The sequence below is a fragment of the Phasianus colchicus genome, chromosome 6, assembly GCF_987193195.1.
Source record: "Phasianus colchicus chromosome 6, bPhaCol1.hap1.1, whole genome shotgun sequence".
Taxonomy (NCBI): domain Eukaryota; kingdom Metazoa; phylum Chordata; class Aves; order Galliformes; family Phasianidae; genus Phasianus; species Phasianus colchicus.
The window spans coordinates 31,909,644-31,934,632 of NC_143441.1; the positions used below are offsets into that span (position 1 = coordinate 31,909,644).

Sequence of the window (24,989 nt, forward strand, 5' to 3'; positions counted from 1 at the left end):
GACTTGAGAATCAAAACGTTTTTTTCATACTTCAGTATGAAAATGCTAGCAGCTCAGAGACATTTTTCATCAAATTTATTGTTTTCATGTTATCTAAAAGACCCAAGTTTCTGTGGTTTAAAAAAAGAAATATAGCTCTGTGATGCATTCAAATCTTACTGTAAGTAGGAAATTGTGGCCCAAACAGATTCTGTTTTGCCCAGTGCTCAAAATCTCCAACAGGAATTCTAAGCAGATTAGTGCTGAGAGATGAGAGAATTGCAGCTCTCAGATGACATCTTGAGTAAGGCATATAGGCTTCAGCAGCTAAGATTAGTGGTTCTCAAGGTTCTCATAACTCCCTGGCTAATTAAGAGGCAGCCACATGACATTTGTACACGTACAAGCAAACTAACCAGAACCAATGTACACAATGAATTATGAGCTCTCTAACCCAGCAAGCAGCTGAGAGAAGAACTGATGAAAGCCCCACCAGAACCTCAGCATTTCTAAGCAGCGGTGCCAGAATTGCCATGTGTTGTGGTTGCCCATGTGCCTGGCCCTCCCAATTACCTTCAAGGGAAATACCCTCACCTCTGCTGTTATGGAACCAATAGCATTTGGCCACATTTGCAGATGGCAGCTCAAAGCTAAGCATGTCTGGAAGTGCCTGCCTCACAAATCTGAGAAAGAACAGAAAAGGGAATCACTATTTCTTATGGCTGGGCTTCTATTCTCAAGGCCATCTCTAGGAGCAGCGTAGCAGAATCAAGCAGAATAGGCAGCCACAGAAAGCAACAAAATTTGTCTGATTTACCTGTGGCTGCCTTGTGAGAAAAATACCCTCCCACTGGGAGGATTCCACATCCACTGCTTCCGGAGGTGATACTTTTAAACATAGGCTGAATTTCCTGGTGAAACATTTTAGCATAGCAATAGAAAGAACCTGAGCACTTTATTGCTGCTGAACTGGTTAGAGTCAAAACAGTGCAATAAGTCATCCACTATGCTATCTTCAGAGATAGCATTAAACCATTCAGATCGAACCATGAGCTAAGGCAAATAGGTTAATATTCAGATCTGTCCCTTACCAGTATCAGCGTCAGTTGAAATTTCTTAATGCATCGTTTAAATGTAATCTTACCATTTAAAGACTTTTAATTTTGCTTAATTCCCTTTTTTCCTTGCCATAGCTCTTTAAGTGAATGAGGAAGAAATGAAAGAAAAGCGAACAAACTTTGGGAAGTCTTATGTTTTGAATCATGACTTTTTCCTTGCTAACAGATGTCCCATGTTTTTCTCAAAATGTAGCATTTCTAATAAACTCAATGTATTCATTCTATTAACAAACACAATCAGCTTACACAGAAAATTCCAGAATTAGAATGGTCTTTCTTACTTAAAATACTCCTTAAAACAAAAGTCTCAAAGTAAGGGCTTACAAAGAATCAACCTCAGGCTCCCATCTTGCCCTTTACTCACACATTCCTGCTGCCTTTGTTGACAGTGGAGCTCACGTGCCCAGGCGGGAAACCAGATTAGCTGACTAGGAGGCTGAAAACTAAGCAAGCAGAAGAGAAAACAAATAGCAAAAGGAGCAAGAAGATGGGATTTAATTACATATTTTTCTCTTCATAGGGCAGATGCTTGGACAGCTGTCTTGCCCTCGCAGTCCAGCTTCCCAGTTTCACTCCTTCAAAGAAGCTTCCTTAACCTTCATACACCCATAGCTCACTGCATTTCTGTTGCCCTGTGTTCAGCATTGACAGCTCCTTTGAGCTGCTGCACTCAAAAGACAGAGCTCTGTCCCTAACAACCTAATACCCAGATGAGCAAACTGACAGAAACACAGATAAGAAGCAGTGTTGAAATCAGAAACCACATGCTTGCTCATCCTTGGATGAGGCCTCTCGGTGTCTAGTTTGATGAGTGCTGATATGTCAGTGGAGCAAAAACATAAAACAAAAAACAAAACAAAAAAATCCATTTGCTGCTGCTTAGTTGTGGTGCCTGCTCATAGAAGAAAGGATAAGTAATATTACACAGCTGCTGAACCACAGATGCAAACTCAGTTCCTGTGACATAAAGACAGGAAAATCTGCCCTCGGAGATTTGTTTTCAATGAGCAGAGATAGGCGAGTTAGCTTTTTAGGAATGTTAGTACAAAAAGAAATGGGGCACTCCCATGTTTTGGTAGAAACCGAGTTCTCTGTTGAGTTCTGTATTTGTGTCAGCAGTCAATCAGCCTCACAGCAGCTCTCAGAACACAGGAGGCCTGTCTGAACATGGAGCAAAGGAGGAAGTGAAACCAGAGAAGCTGAGGATTTCCAGGCATTTTTCCACTGCCTCAGGTAAGGTGTAGTACTGGCAACTCTCTTACACTGTGTGTATTCTACAAGAATTGTTCTCATCTAAACAGTCTTTCCCAAACAGATTAAGTTTACCAGAGTGCCAGTTTAAAATACTAGAAGTTTACTGAGAAATTATCAGCAAATCTCATTATATTCATAATATCATTATCCAGACCGTTTTGTGAACTTGCAGTATGGCCTCAGCATTCCTAATGCTGTTTGCGTTCTGTCCCATGTCACTGAATCCCCACAGTGCTGCTGAGCTGGGGGTGGCAGAAGCAGCACATGATGGAAGAGAAACCTTATGAGCCATTGCCGTAGCCCTGCACTGCCACAAGCCCCTGGGATGCCCAAACAACTGTCACCTGTAAGGCAGCAGCATATTCTCCAGCTGACAGCACAGCTGGCATAGGAGAGGGAAGGAGGACAGCTAATGCCACCGCTGCTTCCCCAACGCATACAAAGCCAAGCTTACCAATCTTGGAGAAAAGTGATTCCACACAGTTGACACTTTCAGCTGCATTAGAAAGTTGCATTGGGTGAGTGATAGCTGAGCAAGCAGCAGAACTTACCCAAGGGAAAAGATGGGGTGTTGGCTCTAAGGCAAAGCACTGTGCTCTTCCTTATGTCACACTGCTACTTTGGCTCTGCTGTGGCACTGACCAGATTCTGGCCTGGAGCCTGCAGTATGGCCACAAAATCATCTAGATTAAGAGAAAAAACCTTTTTCCACTTTAAGAAAAAAAGAATTCTAGAACTTTTCAGAATAAAAGTAAAGCAAAATAGTAAGTAACACTCAGACTTTCAGAAAGTGTCTTTTTTTTTTTTTTTTTTTTTAAAGCAGCAGGACTACAAAATTTGGGAGTTAAAAATGCAGTATCTATTATGTATTGTAAGCCTGTTATCTGAAACTGCCTGACAAGTCTGGTGATCAATGTCAAAGCAGATAAAATCTTTCATATTCTAATAGTTACTGTTTTCCACAAAATTAAATGAAATAATTGGCATCTGTATGAGAATGTTTTATTAAAAATACATATCTTCTGTTTCACATAGAAAGAATCCACATTGTATGTAACACAACTTTAAAAACTGGACAGGAATTACTTGGAAAAAAAAGAAAAAAAACCCAACAGATTCCCATAAGCCAGAGCACCCAACCTTTGACTGCATGAGCTACAAATTAAAATCCTGTTCAAGACCCAGAGTGCCTGTCCAGGAAGGAGCAGCTGGCCAGAGGCTGGAGTGCCAATGACTCCACAGCAGCTCTTCCCTGTTATAAGTAATTGCAGGACATGTGTCTGCTCCAAGCCCTGGGAATGCTGTCCCTCCCCAGGCCTACTGCTGCGTACAGCAGTCACCTTGGCAAGAGACCCACTGGAGTGGCACTCAGCTCAAGCACTGCAGGTTGGCCACCCCTTCTGTAAACAAGATGAAAAAGAGCATAGCACTTCCAGCTAACTTCACTTATGATCCAGCGGCAACTCACATTGATAGCACTGTTGAAAGAGACTCAGCTGTGCTTTCCTGATACAACAGGAAGCAACAGCCTTTTTGAGGAATATTACTTTAACTACAGCTTACACTGGAATCCATTAACTTTTGGATTCCTGCTTTTCATAGATCAGACTTTTGAAAAAACATAATTTACAAAGCAACAAGTTATCAGCTCAGGCAGCAGCAAATACTAATTGAAAGTTTTATGCATATAAATCAAAGTTGAAATGCAAAAGAGTTGTTACAGATGTCTGCTATCTAAACTATACAGAAAAAACACTGGCTGCACTTACTGTCCGAAGAAAGCATTGGCCTGCCAGGCTCTGAAGATATGGAAGATTTGGGTCCTTTTAAAGTCACTCACAGATGTACTCATCACCCCTCCAAAACGGTCACAATGCTTTATAAATTTAGGCTTAAAAAGCATTCCAGACACTGACAATAAACAGACATTTACTGGCCAACTCATAACTTAAGCAAGGCACAAAGAAGAAAAGACACTGGAGGAGGAAGCAAAGCGATGTGAAATCACAAAGCAGCAGTCCCTGCAGCAGCAACAATGTCTGTGGTTAGACAGCAAGAGTAACTGTAAAGCAAAGTTCCATTTTAAAATAAATAATAAAAAAAAAAAAAGTGACCTTGCATAGCATTATACATGTATCTAATCCCACAAGTCATGATCTGATTAAAAAAAAATGATCCTTCATCTAACATCATATTTTGAAAACTTAAAGGATATAATGTTTGTGCAACTTCAGAGGCCTGTTTTTTTTTAAGGATTCTTTATCCTCTACAGTGATTCCTTAGGCTGCTGTTTCACCAAGCACGCTGTCACCTACTGGAAGGGCTTTGTAGCTCCACTGACTGTGCTGGGAACTTACAACAGAGATCAACTTCCTCACTTGGTCCACTAGCTTCCGAGGCCTGCTGGTTTGCACAAAGAGATTCCTCTCAATACACTGTTATTGCACAGATGTAACACAACAAGATTTGCCCAGGGGAGCATTTGTTCATTTTTCTATTATAAAGGAAATGAACTGATTTTTGAGACCTTACAAGAGTTCACAGAAATAGAATTAAAGACTTCTTACTTCATTTTAGCAAAACAGATTTGTTCTGAGATTAATGAAATTCAAATATCTGCTAACCTCCAGAATGCTGCCAATCAAAATAACATTCCATACTACCATGACATCTTAAAACCCAAACCTCAATTTGCCAAAATCTCAGCAAGTCAAATAACTGCCTTAACTGTAACAGTGCCCAATGTACTATCGTCAGATTTCTGAGTAATTTCAAAGTCCATACTGAAAAGCTTTGATCCTCCAGATTTGGCCCACCCTGCATTTGAGGAGGTAAAAATGAGTTAAAGACATCCCAGGTTGGGAATTTATAAACTTTCCTCATCTTTGAAGCTTCTAATAACTTGTGAGCTCACATCTTACAGAAAATAGGAACAGGACACTTTCTCCAATTGGGATGTGGAAATGTAGGAAACAGCTAGCTTTTAAAATAGCTCAGTGGAAAGGTGTGAAAAAACAAGGCTGAAAAGGCAAAGTCTTAATCAGTAATTAAATAAGCTACAGGATGAAAGTCCTGCAGCAACTGCAGACTATAAAACTTCCTGTAAACAGCAGTGGTGAAAAATACAAATAACAATGAGTTTGTGTATATGCACCTTAAAAAATAAATAAATCTAGATTTAAAAATCTCTCCACAGGATCACAATTCCCTTCTTAGAGAGATGTTACAGCTTGTGTACAGCATTCTAAAACAATCTTTCACAGCCTTCAAAATTCTTCATGGTTTTCCTAATCCATTTGTAGTGACTGACATTTCTCCCCAGAACTGAATAATACTTTAAAGCATTTAAGATTGTAAGCTTGTTTGACTTGCAAATCCATCTTTTGGGTCTTGAAGATGGCATCCAAATAAAATATTCAATCTTTTAAACAGATTTTGTTTTAAATACAAGCCGTCTCTGTTTTAATCTCAAAATAGATCTAGAGAACTTACTAACTTCTTTAAAAAAGACTAGAAAGAAAATTCACAGAAGTTTCTAGTCTCCAGTAATTCACAAACCATTCTCACAGTACAGAAGGACATTATTAGCAAAATCACTTATTCTCTTCAAAAGCTACTTTGAAAATAAAAGGTAATTTGACACTATTTTCTATCACAGAAGTTCATAAGCAGGAGGCTTTTTGTGTGTGCAATGCAAAACAAAGAGCAGTGCTACAGAACTGAATTAGTCTGACAAATCCCCATTTTAGTCATCCAATCTTAAAATACACGTGTCCAGATGAAAGCTCTGCAATCCATTTCTTAATCACCTTCCTGCTCCCACTAATAACACACTTCTGACTACACTAGGTTATTTTCTCATCTCTAACAAGAAACTTAATGAAAATCCTCTATCTATTCCCACTCTCTGCACCTGGATAATACATGGCTACAAAGGTCCATGTACACAGCTCCTCTAATGGGATCAGAATTTAAAAATAGTTCATCAAAGTAGCAAAGAGGTTCAAACCTGCTTTGATCTCAATAAGCAGAAGGATGAACAGATATGCAAGACAGTCTGCACAAACAATACTGTAGTGTCCTATCCCAGCATTAGCAGCAATTTTTGTCTGTAGTCAGCTCAAGAGGAAAAAGCAAAGAAACAAACAAACAAACAAAAACTACAAAGGCTGTTCAGGGAAGAACACATGAGAACAGCAGAGATACTGATCTCAAGTCTCCATTGCACTGCATCTTGGGGAAAATGACCTTACAAATGATTATACCCAGTGCAAGGCAGTAGAGAGAATCAAGCCTGCAATTTGCACGGTTTGACTGAGCTCAAAAATTCGACTTCCAAGACTTTGTCCCTTTAAGATGTGTGTGTCACAACAGGAATGTCAATTTCCATGGCAGAGAGGCGAGAGCGTGCAGAATATGGCTGAGAGGCATAGCTGTGCATGCTGGGGGCATGTGAATAGAGGGGCTGCCAGAAGGGAGAAGGCAGGCTCTTACATGCACAATACCACAGAAATAAAAGAACAGAAGTGAAAAACAGACCACCAGCACTGGCAATGGCAATAAATACAGAGATGTCAAAGCTAAAGACAGGCTCGTATTTTCTGTTCAGATAATTGTTGTAAAAAATGACCCAGATTGACGGAGTGAGACAAATTGCACATGCGAGGAGGAACAAGAGGCCAGCCACGAGGTGGCAGCCCGCACTGTTCACAAGGCATTTTGCCAATTTGACGTTTGGCACGTTTGATACAAAGGCTGTGTTACACATGCCAATCATGCAGAGAAACAGAGCTGAGACAGCAGTAAACATACTCAGTGGAAGGGCAAACTGAAGAACGCGCAAATCCAACTGATCAACCGCCGTGTACCACTGCGGGTCATATATCACACAGTCTCTGCTCCCATCAAAGCGAGCACACTTAATCCAGAGTCCAGTGTAAATGGTCACATTCCTCTCGTTCTTGTTGTACGTGTACAGCCTCATTTGCCTCCAGTTTGGAAGCAGAACTGCTGCAAGGAGTCCGGCCACTGACGCTGTCCCACTGAGGAAGGCCAGCACTGTTGCTGCATGAACATCCCTACAGCCCATGCCTGCCCACAACAGACGTCTTCTGCAATTAAACAGAAAAATAAAAAATAAATCCGTAGGTTCAAGTTTGTTGATATAAAACTGATTACAGTTGATTTGTGCTAGCTAAATCGAGTTGGTAGGCAGTAACACTGGTGCCTTTCTTGCTCCATACACTTGGGTGGTGATAACACTACCGAGTCCCTGCTTTAATGAGAGCACAGATTATTTCACAGCCCATTATGATTGCTCAGCTGACAGAGTGCTAAATAAGTCTTCAAAACAAAAAAAGAGCACTTTAACATGCGATTCTATGCAACACTTAAGTGTGCATCACTGCGTGGGCTTTTACAGAGGCTACCAGAGGTCAGTCACTGAGTTAGCCGATTTAAGAAGTTCACCTCTCCTCAACTGGCAGCTCCCTCTCTGTACCCTAGATGCAATACCAGAGTGCATGCTCAGTCCTACCACATTGCCACATAAATAAAAGGGAATTTCTCAGTACCAGCATCATTAGGTCAGGCAGGAATGCATACATGGGCAGTAACCCACAATACAGATGGGCCAAATTCAGAGCTGCAAGCTAGTGAAGAAGGTGCTGCTGAGTAATTTACTATGATGCTTTTTCAAAAGCAATTAAAAATTCTTCTGCACAACCCCCGCTTTCCAAAGCCTTGTTTCTGCCAGCCAGCCATGCATTTTGGTTGAGTTCCTTATTTTTGAATGGAAGAATTCCGAGTGCTTCTTGTGGGGGTAGGAAGGAAAAAGATGTAGAAAACAGTTTATTTTCTAGTTAGAGGGTATCAAGGAAAAGTGAACTTGTACGTATGTTATGCACAATTCTCCCAGCAGGGGAAACTTTGTTACAGCGACCAAGTGAGCAGTAACAAATCCTTGGTTCAGATAGTAAAAAAAAAAAAAATAGAGCATAGATTCAGTGTACTCACCAGTGATGTGTTCAAATCAAGAGAAACCTTAGCAGCTTTTAGAACCAGGAAAAAGCTGTTACTGGATCTAGAAAACAGAGCATGAAGAGTCAGCATTGCATTTGTTTTATGCAATGCCAACAACAGTGTTTACTCTGCAATTCAGAAATATGGAACTTCAAATGTGTTTGCATTGAGCCAACTCCTAGAATTTCCTCTTCCATTTAAAAAACAAAACCCAAACTACTGTGTTTTTTTTTTTCCTTCTCCCAAGATTTTTCTCCTGAGGACTCCTCCTTATCTACCTGTCTCTGTTTGAGAAACAGATAAGAAAGGTGGAAAACAACTACTTTTCTATGGATGTTTTAAAATACAGAAATGCTCACCAAAAAATAAAAATCCATATAGTTACACAGAAATTAGGTTAGGTTCCCAGCTTCACTTTCAAAACAGGGAGGAAAAGCTGAATCATTTTTCATGTCAAAGAACAAAAGAGAGCCTGAATTGTTTATATACTTGTGGGTCTCTATTCCTTCCTCTACACACAAAGGTTTGAAGGAAAAGGGAAAAAGGCAGGAAGCACTGGTGATGGCTTTCCAGTACCTGCCCAGCACTGTCCAGAGAAAGAATCCCTACCTGGATTATCTTTTCACCCCACATCTGGGAACAGCAACACTAAGTTCCAAAACCAGCTTTGCACGTCCTAGTAGGAGAATCACTTCCATGCTAAGTAGGTAGGGTGTCAGATCTACAAGCATGTTATTGTGCAACTTCAAGGACCTGAAGGTGGGTTTGCTGTGCTAGCGTGCACAGAGACATGAAGTTCACTTTAAATCACCTACGTCAAAACCTGAAATATAACATTCATACACACGGAGTCTCCTGGGGTGAAGCATCAAAGAAACTTCTATCACACCATATAGGCAAGAAAGGCTTTACAGCATTTACTCAACTTTACCCCATTTTTTTAATTAAATAAGGAAATAAACTTCCAAGTCCAGAATCCTCCAATATGAATGCTATTGTATGTGAGTCACCGAGGGCAGGCACAGCCAATTCAGGCATGCACTGGACTCCAGTTTAGACAGACTAAACAATGACAACTGCAATGGCTGAATGTTGCAATTGGGCAAACTACTTTGGCAGGGTGGCAGAGGTCAGCATCACCACGTTCCGCTCCCCCAGAGCAGAAGTACAGTTTGTTAATTTTTTCTCCTCGAGCTCAGGACTCAAATAAAATAAAAAAGTATTACTGAACAGGTGTATTTCTGAGCAGCTTTCAAGTTTTCTGTGCACTGTGCTACAATGTAAGCTAAGACAAACATGCAGATCTCCCTCTGGAGGTTCACACCCTCAAAAACATCAGCCAGTGCTCATGAACAACCATAATTAAGTAGAAAATTAAGTGCCCAGCCCAACCCTTCCCATTACCAGATGGATACCTGTGGTCACCAGCTGTTGAAATGCACATATATAGCACAGGCACGGAACATTCTTCAACACCCACCTCAGGAAGACCTCAATTTCTGCAAACACAGAGTTCCTCCCCTTCTCTGTCACAATTCAGGACACCCGTGTTCTCCCTTCTCCCTCCTGGCGGTGTTGAACAACCACCAACCTCGGGCACCAGCCCAAGGGAAAAAAGCTGCTTTGGCCAGAGCAGGTGAGGCCCTTTTCTGCCTTAGATGTCAGACCCCAGGTTCTCACAGCCAACGCACCTCACAGCTCTCGTAACAGATTCATAACAACTACCAATCCCAGTGCTCCTTCAGGGACGGATTTTAGCACAGCTCTGTTGTGAAGACCCACGTTTAAGGTACTAGAGCTGCGGCTAGCTGACCAGGAGGAGGAGCCCAGAGCTGCCCCGTTTCTCCATAACTAGAAGCGGCCGATACAAAGTAACTGCTGCCAGTCAACGCTTTTTTTTCTAAAAATCCCTCACTCGGTTCCAAGTTCTATAAGTACCCCGTTAAAAATTAAACCCAGACGCAACAGACCCGACGTAGCATCCTTAGCTAAGGCGCGGGGAGCTTTAAGAAAGCCGACGCGCCCTCGCCAGCCGACGAGGACGGCGGACGGCGCCGGGCTGCACCGACCGGCCCGCGCCCGCAGCGCAGCGCCCGCAGCCCGGCCCGCCCACGGCCGCGCTCTCCTCCGAGCCGCCTCCACCTCCCGGCCGCTCACCTCGCCGTCAGGGCGCGGGGCCGCGCAGGACGGGCATCGTAGCCGAGCTCCTCCCGCCGGAGCGGTCTCTTTCCTCTTCCCCTCGCGGGAGGCCCGTCGCACTGCGGGATTGCGGTCCGGCGCCGCCGCAGTGCCGGCCCCGAGCCCTGCCCGCGACTACAGCTCCCAGCGGCCCCGCGGCGCCGTCCTCCCCCCAGGGCGGGATCCTCCCCCAGGCGGTGCCCGGCCCGCCTGCGCCGTCCGCCTGCGCGGCACTACCGTAAAACGAGGAAGGTAATCGCGCTGCTAAGCATCGATTGCACGGGCTATGGATTACGATAGCCCTCTTCACAGCGACTGCTTTTAACAAGGTTGAGAAAGGCAGTTCACTGGTATGCTAACAAAAAACTAGGATTAAGTTGAGAAGCACGTGATGAACTCCATCTTATTTTAATTGCGATCAAGAAAAGACATCCTGTACAACAAACGACTTCTATTTTAACATTTTACCTTTTAAACGTGCTGCTTGTAAAATCTAATCCCCAAAACACGGGGCTCTGCTGAAAAGCAGCCCTCATTTTCTCCACCACACCTCCATAAAAGGGAGAACTGCCAAATTAGGTTTGGGAATATAGGATCAGGGTTTACATAATGAAGAAAAGTACAGCAAGCACCAGCAGGTGTGGAAAACAAACCAGCAGGCATCAGCCTTGCTTTTCCACGCTCCTACATGTTGCTTTCTTGTGACTACTTATTTGTGTCCTCCTTTAGATCTTTAAAAATAACAAAAACCCACCATCTGTCAGAGCAGCAATACCAGTTCACCTCTGAAGCAATAGAACCTGGAAAATTCCTCCATCAGAGATTTCCCCGGGTGCCTCTGAGATTCATGACAAAAGGTACGAGTGGTTCAAGTTGCTCCTTTGCTACCTCCATAGGTTTTAGTTCTTCTGTTCGTCCGGTGTGCAGCAAACAATATTTCAGGGTTCATCAATTGTTAGGCAATGCTTTGAGCTGCACTTTGTTCTCTGTCTAGTTCAGTCAGTAGTCAGCATAAACCTGAAAACCTGCTCTGCTCAGCATGGCTGGGCAGTGGTGGTAGAGGGATCAAAAATAAAAAGGAAGCTCCATATAGCAATGAGTTCATGAACATACAAAAATATATTAAAATCTACCCAAGAATGCTAGCCTTTATTCATTTGTTCTCCTGAAGTGTGTAAAAGTAATAGTTTCTTTTTCCGATATTCTTCGTTCTCCTGCTCTGCTTCCTCATCTAGTGATCTTCTTACACATGCTTTTAGTTCCTCAATTCCTTCTCCAGTATATGTAGATATAGGAATTATATCTCTGAAATCAATTGTGTTCTCAGGAATCACTTCTTCCTCTATTAAGTGTAAGAAGTCTGAAACATCACAGTTCAAGAGTTAGTAAAAGCTGATACACTGAATCACTACAAAGCCCACTGCATTTAGAAAATCGACTTTCATCAGTTATAATAGAAAAACATAACTGGAACTGGAAGTGTAAGAGTACTGTTTGCTTAATTCACCTTAAAAAAAAAAAAAAAGCTGTCTCACAAGACAAGCACTAACAGAGCCTTGCATAATCACATACCAACTCTCACAAGGGCCAAATCCTTATTTTAAGATGTATACAAAGAAATCCCAAGTTGTAGAATATGCAAGATGTGTGTAAGAATCAGGAAAACTTAAAACCATCCTTCAGGAAATAGAAAGGAATTCACTACAAGGTAACAGCAAAATGGTCAAAAGCCTACACAGAACTGCCCAGAATCTTCATGCGCCTTTGTCAAAGCCATGTGATAAACTGTATATCTATTAGCGTCTCTAAGAGGATCCTGAAAGGTCATTATTTGGTACTCAAGATACCTAAACTGGAAATTAAAATTAACTCTCCCATATCATAGCTGGGCAAAGTCTTTCAGGATCTCTGTTTTAACAGCAAAGCCAGCAATAAAAGTACACAGAAACAGAGCTCTATGTGCAGAAATCTGTTTTAAAATACATTCAATCTGTGATTCTGTGAAATAACAAGTTTAATAACCAATTTCTATTAAATTTCAAACAACTTGCCAATGCACAGTTACTCCAATCTTATTAGATCCGTTAAAGATAACTGCTGAAAGTTAATTTACCTTCAGGATTCTGTAATTGTTTCATAAGTTCATTCAGGTTATCTTTTGCACAAGGCAAATCCATTTTATTAATGGCAAGAAGTGCAGGCTTTGTCAGAAGTTCTTCATTGTACAGCTCCAATTCCTTAAAAGACAAATAAGCCTGAATAAGTATTTGTAGCTTAAAAAGTGCTGCTTCAATTTTATATATACTCTCTCATTTACTTAGTCGTATAAACAAGGCAAGGGTTACTCAGGGGCTCAAAAGCAGATGTATTAAAAGAGCCTGCTATATGGAAATGTTCAGTCTTTCAGTGATCTTCTGTACTACATGGATAACTCAGGTAAACAGGCTGGATGATTCTAAAACACTCCCTATAAAGGAATGATAAATAAAAGCAAGGCTTTTATTTTTCTGTTCATAAAAAAAAATAATATCTATTAAACATGAGAAAATTCTTGGGGAAGTTTTCTGATTTTAAGGATTTTAAGCACAGATAGTGATTTATACCAGAAAAAAAAACACAAGACAAGCATGACACAGCTGAAAGTAAACAAAGCTACAAGTTGGAATTCTGACGACCCATCATCTAAAGATGTAGAACAACTGAGAAAACTGCTAAACTTACACAACATAAGCTGCATCATTTCAATCAGAAGCAATGATAAGAAACAGAAACAACGAATGTCTGCAAAGCTGAGGCCTGTTGTTTCATCTCTATTAGGCTATGCAGTAAGGGTGTTAAGGCAGAGATTTAACTATACCCACATATTCCTACTTCCAGAAGGCTAATGCATTGGAGAACTGAAAAAGCTGCATCGTTTCACCTTCACTGGACCATGACAAATATCCCAGATCAATGAAGGAGCTTTTAAGCTCAAAGTAAAGCAGTTTCATCACACAGTTAAAACAAAGATTTTATCACTTATGAGAACGCTAAGCTTCTTAATTGATCCTTGTATTGTAAACCTAGAAAACACACGAAATTTGAAATTTCTTCATTAAAACTAATACTTTCTTGGCTCAACGCACAAATAAAACTGACAGTTAGGATGATAAGAAGTTACCTTTGTTAGAAGCAATACAGTTTCAAAGGCTGTTCTGAACTGAGTCTTACTAGAGAGCTGAAACCCAGAAATATCAACCTGAAAAAGGTACAAGAAACAAAACAAAACACATCAGCTTAATGTTGTGAAATTATACTACAATATCAAGGCTCTCTCCAATAGCTACTCTGTGGTACAACCTCTGTGAACATGTCCTCATTCTTGGGCAAATAACAGAGGGAAACTACACACCAAAGTAAAACCATAGGCACTGAAAGCACAAACTAGTGCTCAGAAGTTGGGTCTGGGAGGAATGGTTCTCAAACCCCTGATTTTCAAACCCTTCTTTATGGGAAGACTGGGGGGAGGGGATTAAAAAAAATAAGAAATTACCCAACAGCTCCAATTATTATTGGAACACTTCACAGCTCTGAATTAATTGCCAAGTTTTAATAATAAGTTCTGCTTAAGGATTTAATTTTGCATCAGACAATTGTGTATACTTTCTATTCTAATAACAAAATAATAGCTATATTTATTATAAAGTATCCAAGTTACAAATGATTTCTGAAATTCCAGCTATACTGCAATTAAGATGCATTGTATTTACTACCCTGTCTTTGATTTCAATATGCTGTATATTTTACTCAACTTACAACTAAGAGGAGGTGTTTGGTTCTTTCCACATGTTTGAGAAATTTGTGTCCCCTCCCCTTGTTCTTATGTGCACCTTCAATCAGTCCTGGGAGATCAGCTACTAAAATCTAGGAAAACAAAAGTTTCAAACAAAAGATTTCCAATATGCACAAGTGATTTTAAACTATTCATGTCAACTACAACTTTATACAAACAAAATAATCCAGATAAAAAACACGAAGAATATCTACAGTGAAAGGCTCCTTTTACAAATACGTACTCCTTGGAATTGTGTGGGGGATCAGTTCTCTACACATTGTTTTTTTCCATACATTAAAAACCCATCATCAGAAGCAGACTTAAACACAACGCTACTATTCCACAGTCATCTTGCTCCTCATGTTCCCCCTCCTTTTATTTATAGCTGTCTACAAAGCAGAGGCATAAAATGTCGCTGCAACATTTATACCTGAGAGTAAAACACATTCTAGAAACTGGGAAAATTGGGCTATCATCAAGTACATACAGAATTCAAACTGTCACCAGAAAAGAAAATGAAGTCTGCTCCTCATGGCTACAGAAAACTGTGATGTCAAATACAAACTCACTTAACACTGCTCCCCTGAGCATGAGAAGCTGCAAGTATTTATCTTCTGCTCTTCAGCTGAAATGAGATTTTTATTAGCATACCAGCTGCCAACCAGAGCCCAGCAAGAACTGCCAAAATGAACAGGAATCACTGTCTCTGCTGCTTGGGAGGGCTGCGTACAGCTGTAAAGGAGAGCTAAGACAGACTAATAAAGAGCAGAATATTAAAAAACCCCCACAGCTACCCAGTAACCCACAGGAAGCCAAGACAGAAGAGGGGAAAAGTTATGGCTCACACCTATCTGACAGCCATTTAGACAGCAGCTGGATTCAGTTAAACAGGGTTCAAAGCCAGCACACAGTACAATTTCCAGCATGCAGCCTACTTTCTGCTACGAGTTACATTCTCCCTTATCAGTCCCACTAACTTTGTAACCATTATCCATTTCCCAAGCACTTCAAGCCTTACTTCAGAGTCTCCCATCTACAGGGACATGAGATACAGTTGGGTGAACTACAGACTTGAAAGTAGAAACAGGGAGAGAATAACTACTGGATTGGAATAAAACCACCCGCTTCCTGACGTTTGGTTTCATGACTTGAGTTGTCTTCCAAAGAATATTTTTATAGAGCTCAACAAAACTCAGATTCTCTCAAAACAGCACTTAGTTCAGATATTCTGGTACAATACATGAAAGGTTCTGACAGCTTTCATGACCTGATGCTATGAGCTGAACCTCAAGCTCATACTCCCTACTTTTGTGTTGCTGTGTATCAAGGTCCTTTTGCAAGTAGAACATAACTGAGGTGGCCTTTACTTTTTTTTGTAATGTACTAAAATAAAACAGGCACTGCTACATATTTCTTTAAAAACCTCAATGTTCTCTAGGAAAATAAAAAGATACAGTGAACTAGCCTCCCCTGAATGATACAGGACAGCCACCTCGCACATTGCTCTTAGTTGCTCCCGCTGTTTTGTTTTCAGCAGTTGCAATACTGCAAGCCAAATTACTTCCTCCCACTCACAGATGCTCAGTGCAATCACAATCACTAGTTTCCTTGATTTTAGAAAAGAGGTATGTTATCTGGATAGCTTTTATATAGCACCCCGCACTGATGTTTAAAAGTCACCAAACGCAGAATCAGCCAAGATGTAAAGGTCATTGGAAATGATAAACCAGCTGCAGAAAAGAATGCCAGTATGAGTAGTTCTCCTGCTGGAACATCATACTCCAGTAAAAGCAAGAGTTCCTGATTTATAGCAGGTAGTTTTTCAAAGGCTACAATACAAACCAGCTTATTACTTGCAACACAGTTTTCTAGGATGTTACCTGTAACCAGCAGATAAAATGAATAAACAAAGTTTTCTTTAGGTGTTTGAATCTCTGTAGAGAACTGCCCACTTCAAAGGAGGTAACAAAACTTTCTCAGAAAGCTGCATTTTATATATTGTATAGACTGATGGTTTTGTCTCAACTTGAACACAAATTAAGTGAAAACCTGCATGTTTTTAAAAGCCTGGCAAATCAGATCTTCTTCCTTTAGTATACAATAATGCTGAAGGTTAGTAAATGAAAATTTCAAGTATGAGCTACCAAATCCCCTAAGATTACTGCTTCTGAAGGGGAAAAGAGGAGTTTGCCTTTTCACATCAGAAGGGTAAGCTTTTCCAGTTAACTCATGTGAAGAGAGTTATGCATTTGTCTTTTATCTTTGAAGTGATGATCTCAGTACCTCCTGCGTCATACACTTAGAAACAAAACTACATCAAAGATTCAAGCTTGAGGAACAAAACTGTTTGCTTAGCCCTACATGGTCCAACTCTGTACCAAAACGTACCTTATATTGCATTGGTTTTCCTCTCCAATGTTTGAATCCTCAGAAAGCATTCAAAGCACCACAGAATTACCTGAAGATGCTAGGTAAAATTGGGATCACAAGAAGTGAGATAGTCTGCAGCTACCACAAGGGGAACTGGACCCAGCTACCCCTTAAGGATCACACTATTCTGGCTGTTCATGCAGTCACTCTCACTTCATTTTAATTCTGCTTTTTATTTAGAGAAAAGAAGTTAATCCAGAAAGGCAGAAGAAGTAGTTATAGTAACTGTATTCCACTTCATTCACTAGTGTGGATCTGCAGCTGCTGGACAAATTAGCTCCTATTTAAAATTAATTCTGAGAATAACTCATTCATCCCTGAGATCTCCACATAGTCAAAATGTGCCTTTTGTGAATAAAATAGCAAGTAATTTTTTGAAACATTTAATCAGCACCTAAACTTAACAGGAGTAAACTAGGACACAGCAATCTCACTCCCAAACACAAATACACAATGCTAAGATTATAATGCAGGATTAGAATCACAGAAAAAAGGCAGAGGAAAATGAGAAGCCATTTATGAAAGTGCCTTCAGACCAATTCAGCATGCACTGCACTTGACTATAGAACCACCTTATTTTTATTTTTTATTTTTTAAGATTTTCTCCACAACCTCCATTTAATCCATGTAATTGTCACACCCAGAAAACTCCACAAGTTAAGTTTCCATTTCTTTCTGAAATGCTGTTAAGCAACATAAATAACCATTAGACACAACTTAAACAATCAGAACAAACCTTCATACCAACCTGTTTAAAATCTTCATACATGATTTTTCCTAGCTCAGGCTGTATCGTTGTAACTATGACAAGAAGGAGAAAGAGGAGGGGAAAGACACAAAACTGTTTTAATTACTAAAAAAGGTTAACATTCAAAAATATTTAAAAGTTGAACAACTTTCTGACTTTAGATTTACATGATACAAGTGTTCAGCAGCAGAAAAGGCAAGCAGAATGAATGAGAAAGGAATACAGAGAAAAAAGTAAAAATAAAATTGGACAACTCTATAACTCAGTGGTTCATCAGATCTTGGCACTGTATGCAGTATTGATCCTCTCATACCAAAGAGGGAATAGAGGAGTCAGAAATTGTTGGACTCAAAATGGTTATTCAGAGCATGGAATAGCTGTCAAATTAGAAAACGCGAGTGAGTTAGGATTCTTCTTTAAAAAAACTGGAGAATCAGGAGCTACATGAGCAATCAGTAGAAATTACCAGAACTCAAATCCTTGTACATCTCTACTGTAAACATTAGGTGCCATCATTATAAAATATATGGCAGCCAACTCAGAACACATAAAAAAAAAGGGGAGGTGGTCTTCAAAAACGCAGTTCAAACTTCAGTACCCCTTGCCAAATGCACATGATTACTCAAAACAGTCACTTATGGGCAGACTGAACAACTACACTGAGGATTATTAAACATGCATAAATTGAAAGTCCCTACATCACAAATGTAAGCTCACACAGGGGAAGTATCCAAAGCATTTATTATGTACTTCTCTCCAATCATCTGCTTTTGGTTCCATTCAGAAGGCTGCTAACATCTTCAATATTGCATGGTTATCATTTATGTTTTCACCTATAATATTTCTATTGTCTTAATTATCAGAAACTTCAAGATTATTTTAGGACACGCAGCATGTCCCAGGGCCATTGGCAGCTTTTAAACTAACTGTCAGGAAAACATAGGCTCTGTAATCACACTATTATTAATGCTAGGTATAATGGTAGCTTACTCAAGAGTAACTTTAAAACAGAATTTTTGGAGACAGAGAGAAATGGAGATCAGACTGACCAGAAGGATCAGCGTGGTGGTTTTTTATTGTTCCCTTTAATTACTTGCAGAACTGATGATGCAAAGGCCTGAAGTTTTTTATCAGTAAATCCAGAACTAAAGTCTGGAAGAAAGGGAAGGAGGACAAACATCTGCAGTCTTCATATGTGAATCTACTATAGTTATTTCAAAGTGCTATTCTTCATTCAGTTTGTTTTGCAAGTCATCTGCTTAATTAAGTAATTTTGACTAGCCTCCAAGCTTTCCTCAGTAATGTCAAACAGAAAACCATCACTGGACCTCTCCTCATGCACGAACCCCTCCATGTGTGTTGAAATCTACAGAGACATCCAGTAATCACATCTATTTAACACACAGCATCTGAAGAGACAGTGGGTGAGGACAACATCTTTTCACAGGTAGAACTCTGGATAAATAATCTAGGCAAAATACAGGCAGCAGTAGCACAGCACACCAAATTACTTTTTAATTAAAGAATGTTCAGATGGCTAATCCTTAGAAAGGATAATAATAAAGTGTATCTTTCAGTAGATGTTTCAGTCTTACTCTGTTGCAAGAACTGGTGGTAGCTATTTCCAAAGATGCTTACGCAAAAGAACACGATGCTGCATATTCAGCAGACTGAGGGCACTGGTCCCACAGAGTCTCAAAGGAAACAAAAAGGGATGAGACTAAAATAAACAGACCTTGTATTAATAGCTTCAAGCACTACAAAGGTGAACAACTGAGGATGTAGAAGGAACTAGTTACTGAAATGGAAAGCTATTTCTAAAGGTATTTGGTATAATTCACAATCTGCGCAACTTATTTAGCAAGCAACACGGTTATCTCCTATTCTTTATTATAAACCTGTAAACCTTTATTATAAACCTTGTTCTCATGAGTATTACAGCATTAAAAATAAGAGTGTAAACTTACATGCATAATTTGCAATCTCAGGTTTGGCCTTAGAAATCTTGCTTAGCAAGGATGATTTTCCTGCATTTGGAAACCTAGAGGGAAAGTCAGAATTTATACAGTGAATAAACACACATGATTCCTGTATATTTTATTACCCAACATACTGTATTACTTAGTTAAACTCAATGCTATAAATTCATTTATGACCTTTTAACACCTTTTTTAAACAGTTACTTTTTTTTTTTTTTAACTAAATTTGAATCCTTTTTTTTTTTAATAAATACATTGATGCATTCCGGGGCTGCAGGAAGTGAAGTATGTGAAGTATCTGCATAGATTTTTAAGGTAACAAAGTTGTATGAGTGATCCTGAAATTGCCACTGCTTAGCCATGAAAAGAGAGAGCTCCAGCATCTCATCAGCGTAAATACCTGAAAGGAGGGTTCTAAGAGAACACAGCTCTTTTCAGTGTCAGGAAAAGAGGCAGTGGGCACAAACTGGAACACAGGACACTGAACACCAGGCAGCACTTCTGCACTCTGCAGGCGACAGAGCAGTGGCACAGGCTGCCTACAAGCTGAGGGACCTTAATCACCTGGATGTGGGCACCCTGCTATGGATGGCCCTGCTTATTTTAAAGAATTGTCTGAGCTGTAAAGGACACAACAGTTTTGATCCCTGTCAAACATTAAGTTGTAGTCAGTCTATGATTTTTCTTATAGCCACCGGCTCCACACAGGAGACCACACAAGGCTTATATTCCACCCAAGTTCAGTTATTCAGCACAGTGCTTCACTGCAACAGGGAATCAAAGGAAATGGAGTCTGCTTGCAAATAATTATAAGTCACAAAGGCATGGTTGCCTCAGTATGTGCCATACAAAAAACTCTGTACTCTCCACCTAAACACACACACAATCATAGCCTGTTTGCAAGTACAACTAATACGAAAAATAAGACTAATATTAAATTAAGGGACTTTGTGGAGGGGCAGTTATGATAGGCTTGTAAAGGCTTTCTACAAAAAGATCAGAGACACAGACTCTGAGCAGAAAATTATTCAGGGTAGTTTAAATGTTCTCTGATATTGAAAGGTGCCTTAAAAACAGCCTGGAAGGTTACTCTGGTCATCTCCTCACGCACGTATTTTCCTTCCACTGAAGCACAATATCCTCTTTGAAGTTTAAATTGCAACCTACACTATCCATCACAACCTGTACCCAAACTTGAGGGCCCCTTCCTAAAGCCTAGATGTTTTCAGACCTGATTTAATAGCATACCACTTACAAATCTACTGAAGTACAAATAACAAACTCTACAAGATCAAAGTACAATCACAAATTATCAGAGGTTGATTCATACTCTGAACAAGAAAATAATCATCTCCTCAAATTAATTAGTATTTATTTAATGATTTTTGAAGAGAAACCGTCAGATAAAACAGGCTAAAACGTAGGGTTAAAGAAGCACCATAGAACTCCTGTATTTTGCACAACTCTAAAACCAAAATATTCTGTATAACATGATTACTGGAGATCACTTGAAAATGAAATAACTAATATTTATGTTATTATCAGGGCTACTGAATTGTTTCTAATAAATAAATTTAAAAAATCTAGCTGTATTCAGGGTTCCATTCAGTGAGGGAATATACAAATTAAAGTACTTCAGCCTAAAACCAGTTGCTTTTAATTTACAATGTTTACTGATTTATTTTTTTTTTTTATGAATAGGGACTGAAAAAGAAAAATAACGCCAAGCAGACCGACACTTACACAACTGTAGTTTATTAAAAGCTCTGTCCAAATAAATGTTTACCTGTGTTGTTAATAAGCACAGCAACACTGAAAAGCACCAGTGCAAAATAAATACAACCCCACTGTTCTAGCTTGTAATTTCTTTCTTTCCACATTCCATGCTGTTTATTTGGAGAGCGGGCTATGTAGCCTTCCACACTTTCTTTAAGACTATTATTGAAAGGATCCACTTGTGCCAGCACCATACAGTGGAAGATCCAATATGGATACTGCTCTTGGCTTTGTTTTGTACCTACTACTTAAACTACAAATCTTTGCTAACAATATTTTGAAAATCATTGCTGTTGCTAAATTCATGTTAAACTGATGACCGCGATTAACAAAGCATAACCAATGTTTTCCAAATTTTAGAATTAATTTTAATAGGTTTTAAGTCTTTATTTTTACAAACTTGAAGTAAGTGAAGTGGCAAAGTTATAATGACACTCAAACTCCACCTCTGTAATTTCTTTCAGATCCCTTTAGAAATTTAATCCTTTATTTTTTATATCAGTTCTCAAACCACAACACAGAACTGCAGTACTTACCCAACTAAGCCCACATCAGCTATAAGTTTCAAATCAAGATGAACAATTCGCCTCTGGCCTTTGCAAGGCAAGAAGTTCGTGGCCAAAGAGCCACCAAGGCCTCCCCGAGCTGCCAGGAATCTCTCTCCTGCTCCATTAAGTTCTCCTGAAAATAAATCAATTAGTGAAAAAAGCATAATTTCCTGCAACTGTTCAGGTGTGATTTCCTATTTCAATGAAGAAAGAATCTTCCATGCTATTTTACAAAGAGATATCTCTATTGAATGTGCTCTTCCTGGTAATCAGCAAGTACTACCTTTTTTTTTTTTTTTTTTTGTAATAATAAACATTTTAGATAACCTGAAATACTGACACTCAGCAAGGATCTTTATTTTTCTAAGCTATGTCATAATTCAGTAAAGTTAGTGGGACACTTAACTGAGGTTAAGGACACATCATTAATCCAATAGTAGATCGTTATGGCTTCCAGCCACAGGGAATTGCTGCAACAAATGTTCTTCTGCTGCATACAGTGATACAAATTAACTATCTCTAATTTCTGGAAGGGGTCTCTACCTGTCCAGCAGTTTCTAAGTGTAATTTTTGTCAATTTCTGTTTGGCCAACAACAACAAAAACAAACAAGCAAACAAACAAACAAAAAAAAAACCAGCAAACAACACATATTTTGGGATTTGTGTAGCATCAGAAGTCTACAAGATGTCAATAAATATCGATAAATGACATTATATACTAGCATGTATTAAATGAAAGCACAAGTTCTTACCAATCTTCTTCCCATCATCATCAAGAACTGAAATCCCTGGTGGCACATGCACTTCACAGTCCTTTCCTTTTTCACCTTTCAGTGCTTTAACACTGGGAGAAATTAAGCCAGGCTCAGTAACTTAAACGTTTTGCTGTCCAGGAAGGACAGACGCTAACCACCACCACCACCAACCAGACGAACCTGCTGTTGGCTCCTGTTCCAGCCACAAATCGCTTCTGCGGGTACCTCGCCTTTATGCTCTTTAGGGTGGATCTCTCCTGGGCAATGAACCAGACATCGCCACCTCTCCCTCCTTCCCCACCCAGCCGGGGATAACCCATTCCACCCGTTCCTCCTCTCACATACAGCCGCAAGTCATCGATGAAGTTTCCATACTACGAAAGCACAAAGCTTCACATCAGCGATTCATTCTGTTTACCTTTCATTTTAGAGCCACTAGATAAAGCCTGGATGAAATGCCTCACGTAGCTCTTTTCTCTGGCAATAAAGTTCTGAAAGCAGACACAGAACAGACTCACAGAACCCCTAAGACTGGAAAAGCTCTCTGAGATGACCGGGTCCAACCCCTAACCCACCCCTCCCCAGCAACGGGCAGCGCTCAGGCCGGCCCACGGCCACAGAGCCCTCGCAGGGCCGGAGCCCCAGGCGTGCAAGACGGCGAGGCCTCAGGGCTGAAAGCGGCCACAGCGGCCACGCGGAGGGCAGCGCAGCCGCCCCGCACTGACCCTCCGCAGCGCCGCTCCTCCACACCGCACCATGCTGCGGGCCACCGCCTCTCCCCAGGCCCGGCGCGGGGCAGCAAACGCTCGGTTCAACCGCCAGCAGCCGCCATCGCTGCGGCGGCGCGGTGAGGTGTGGCGGCGCTACGCATGCGCGGCGCTTCCCGCCCCGGGGCTGCGTCCCTGCAGCTCTCGCGTGTTACGTGAGGGAAAGAGCGGTTTACGAATGTGCGTTGCGCCGCGTGTGTTCCTACCAGCCCACGGCCCAGGGTGCGTCCCGCTGTCATCCGAAATCTGGAAAGAAAACTCTCCAACTCCAATGTGGTGTTAGAAATCGGCGTGCCTTTATTCCTCACAGCAGCACCCGGTGATGTGACAAGCAAGCACGCCCTCTCAGATGCAGGTTCTATATTCAAACAGTTCAGACGTATGTATGCAGTTTTGCATACGTATTCATTCTTTTCCAAGGACTCGCCAGTATATGCTAATGTCCCTCTGGCCATGCTCGCTAATATCTAGAATGGTCGAGTGCCCACCTATTTCTTCCCCATTTTCCGCCATCAGCTTCGTCACAGAGACCTTTGGCTGATGTTCAGCTGCTTTTCTTCAATTTGGAAAATCTCCATTGCTTATTAGGCCATGGTGAGCAACATTTAAAGCGATATAGGTGGAATCCAAGGAAGATGTCCTTGCACCTACTGGGTGTAGAAGGTTGAAGTATTCTTTTATGACTCCTGTGCTTCTTGTGAGGAAAAATCATTGAAGCGAAAGATAAAAGTATTCTGTTACATCGGCAGTGCAAAATTGTTGAGGGAAACATGACCATTCACCCACTGAAGTTGAAATGGAAAGTTTTAGAACCATCACTCATGGATTCCTTTTGCTGAACTAATAAATCGGTTCTTAAGCTAATGTGCTAATCCCTATTGCGAAGCAAAGCAACCTATGTCACCATCAGGTGCCATTTTAAGAATTTGCCTGAGTTGTTTCATGGCCGAGCAAGATTTGGAAAGGATTTACAGTGTATAAGCAAAATAGGAGCTACATAGTTTGATTCTTCTGTGTGTTATTGTAATTTATTTTGGACACAATAACAGACCCAATACCTAAATTCAAAAACAAGACAAAACAATATAATAATAAAACTACCTATAAATAGTTCCATATAGTCTTTTAGATGGGGCAAAGGAAACTTCAATTTGCAAAAATTTTAGAAATAAATAAGGAAAAAGTTTATTTTTAAATGAAATCAGGAAAGGATGAACAACAACAGAAAAAAAAATCAAAACTCCTTATATTTTCAGTTGACCCCCTCTGACTTAAAATTCTATTTACTGTGCAACTGGATTATGTAGAGAAGTGTGCAGAAGAAGCATGGCTGATGGGCCTGGTGGCTGCTGATGATCTTGATTAATGAAATAAAAATAATGAAATAAAAATATACTTCAATTGAATAAAATTTTACAAGATGCTGCAATATGAAATGCTTTTTTTTTTTTTTTTTTTGTCTTGTAGTGCTGTGTTCAGTGGGATTTTTAGTAGTATTTTAGAAGGCCTGAGTAATTTTTATGTTCCCTTTCTTTCCACTTACATGTACAGTATGTACAAATACAAAAGCTTTTGACTCAGTTGATTATTATTGACCTGCTTCTGCTATTTCTTGTTATTT

At 40.2% G+C, this 24,989-nt stretch overlaps 2 protein-coding genes across 2 annotated transcripts; both read right to left on the minus strand.

The window, feature by feature from the left end:
• Positions 1–3,242: 3,242 nt before the first annotated feature.
• Positions 3,243–10,848, minus strand: CLDN12 (claudin 12). Its single transcript, XM_031614317.2, has 3 exons — positions 10,530–10,848; positions 8,367–8,433; positions 3,243–7,462 (listed from the first exon to the last, which is right to left on the minus strand). Exon 3 carries the CDS (start codon positions 7,438–7,440, stop codon positions 6,703–6,705), a length of 738 nt encoding a protein of 245 aa, XP_031470177.1. The 5' UTR covers positions 7,441–7,462; positions 8,367–8,433; positions 10,530–10,848; the 3' UTR covers positions 3,243–6,702.
• Positions 10,849–10,956: 108 nt separating this feature from the next.
• Positions 10,957–23,483, minus strand: GTPBP10 (GTP binding protein 10). Its single transcript, XM_031614316.2, has 10 exons — positions 23,327–23,483; positions 22,782–22,975; positions 22,599–22,690; positions 21,834–21,978; positions 19,510–19,583; positions 17,543–17,595; positions 14,346–14,453; positions 13,711–13,788; positions 12,664–12,787; positions 10,957–11,910 (listed from the first exon to the last, which is right to left on the minus strand). Exons 1-10 carry the CDS (start codon positions 23,357–23,359, stop codon positions 11,693–11,695), a joined length of 1,119 nt encoding a protein of 372 aa, XP_031470176.1. The 5' UTR covers positions 23,360–23,483; the 3' UTR covers positions 10,957–11,692.
• Between the last annotated feature and the right edge of the window lie 1,506 nt (positions 23,484–24,989).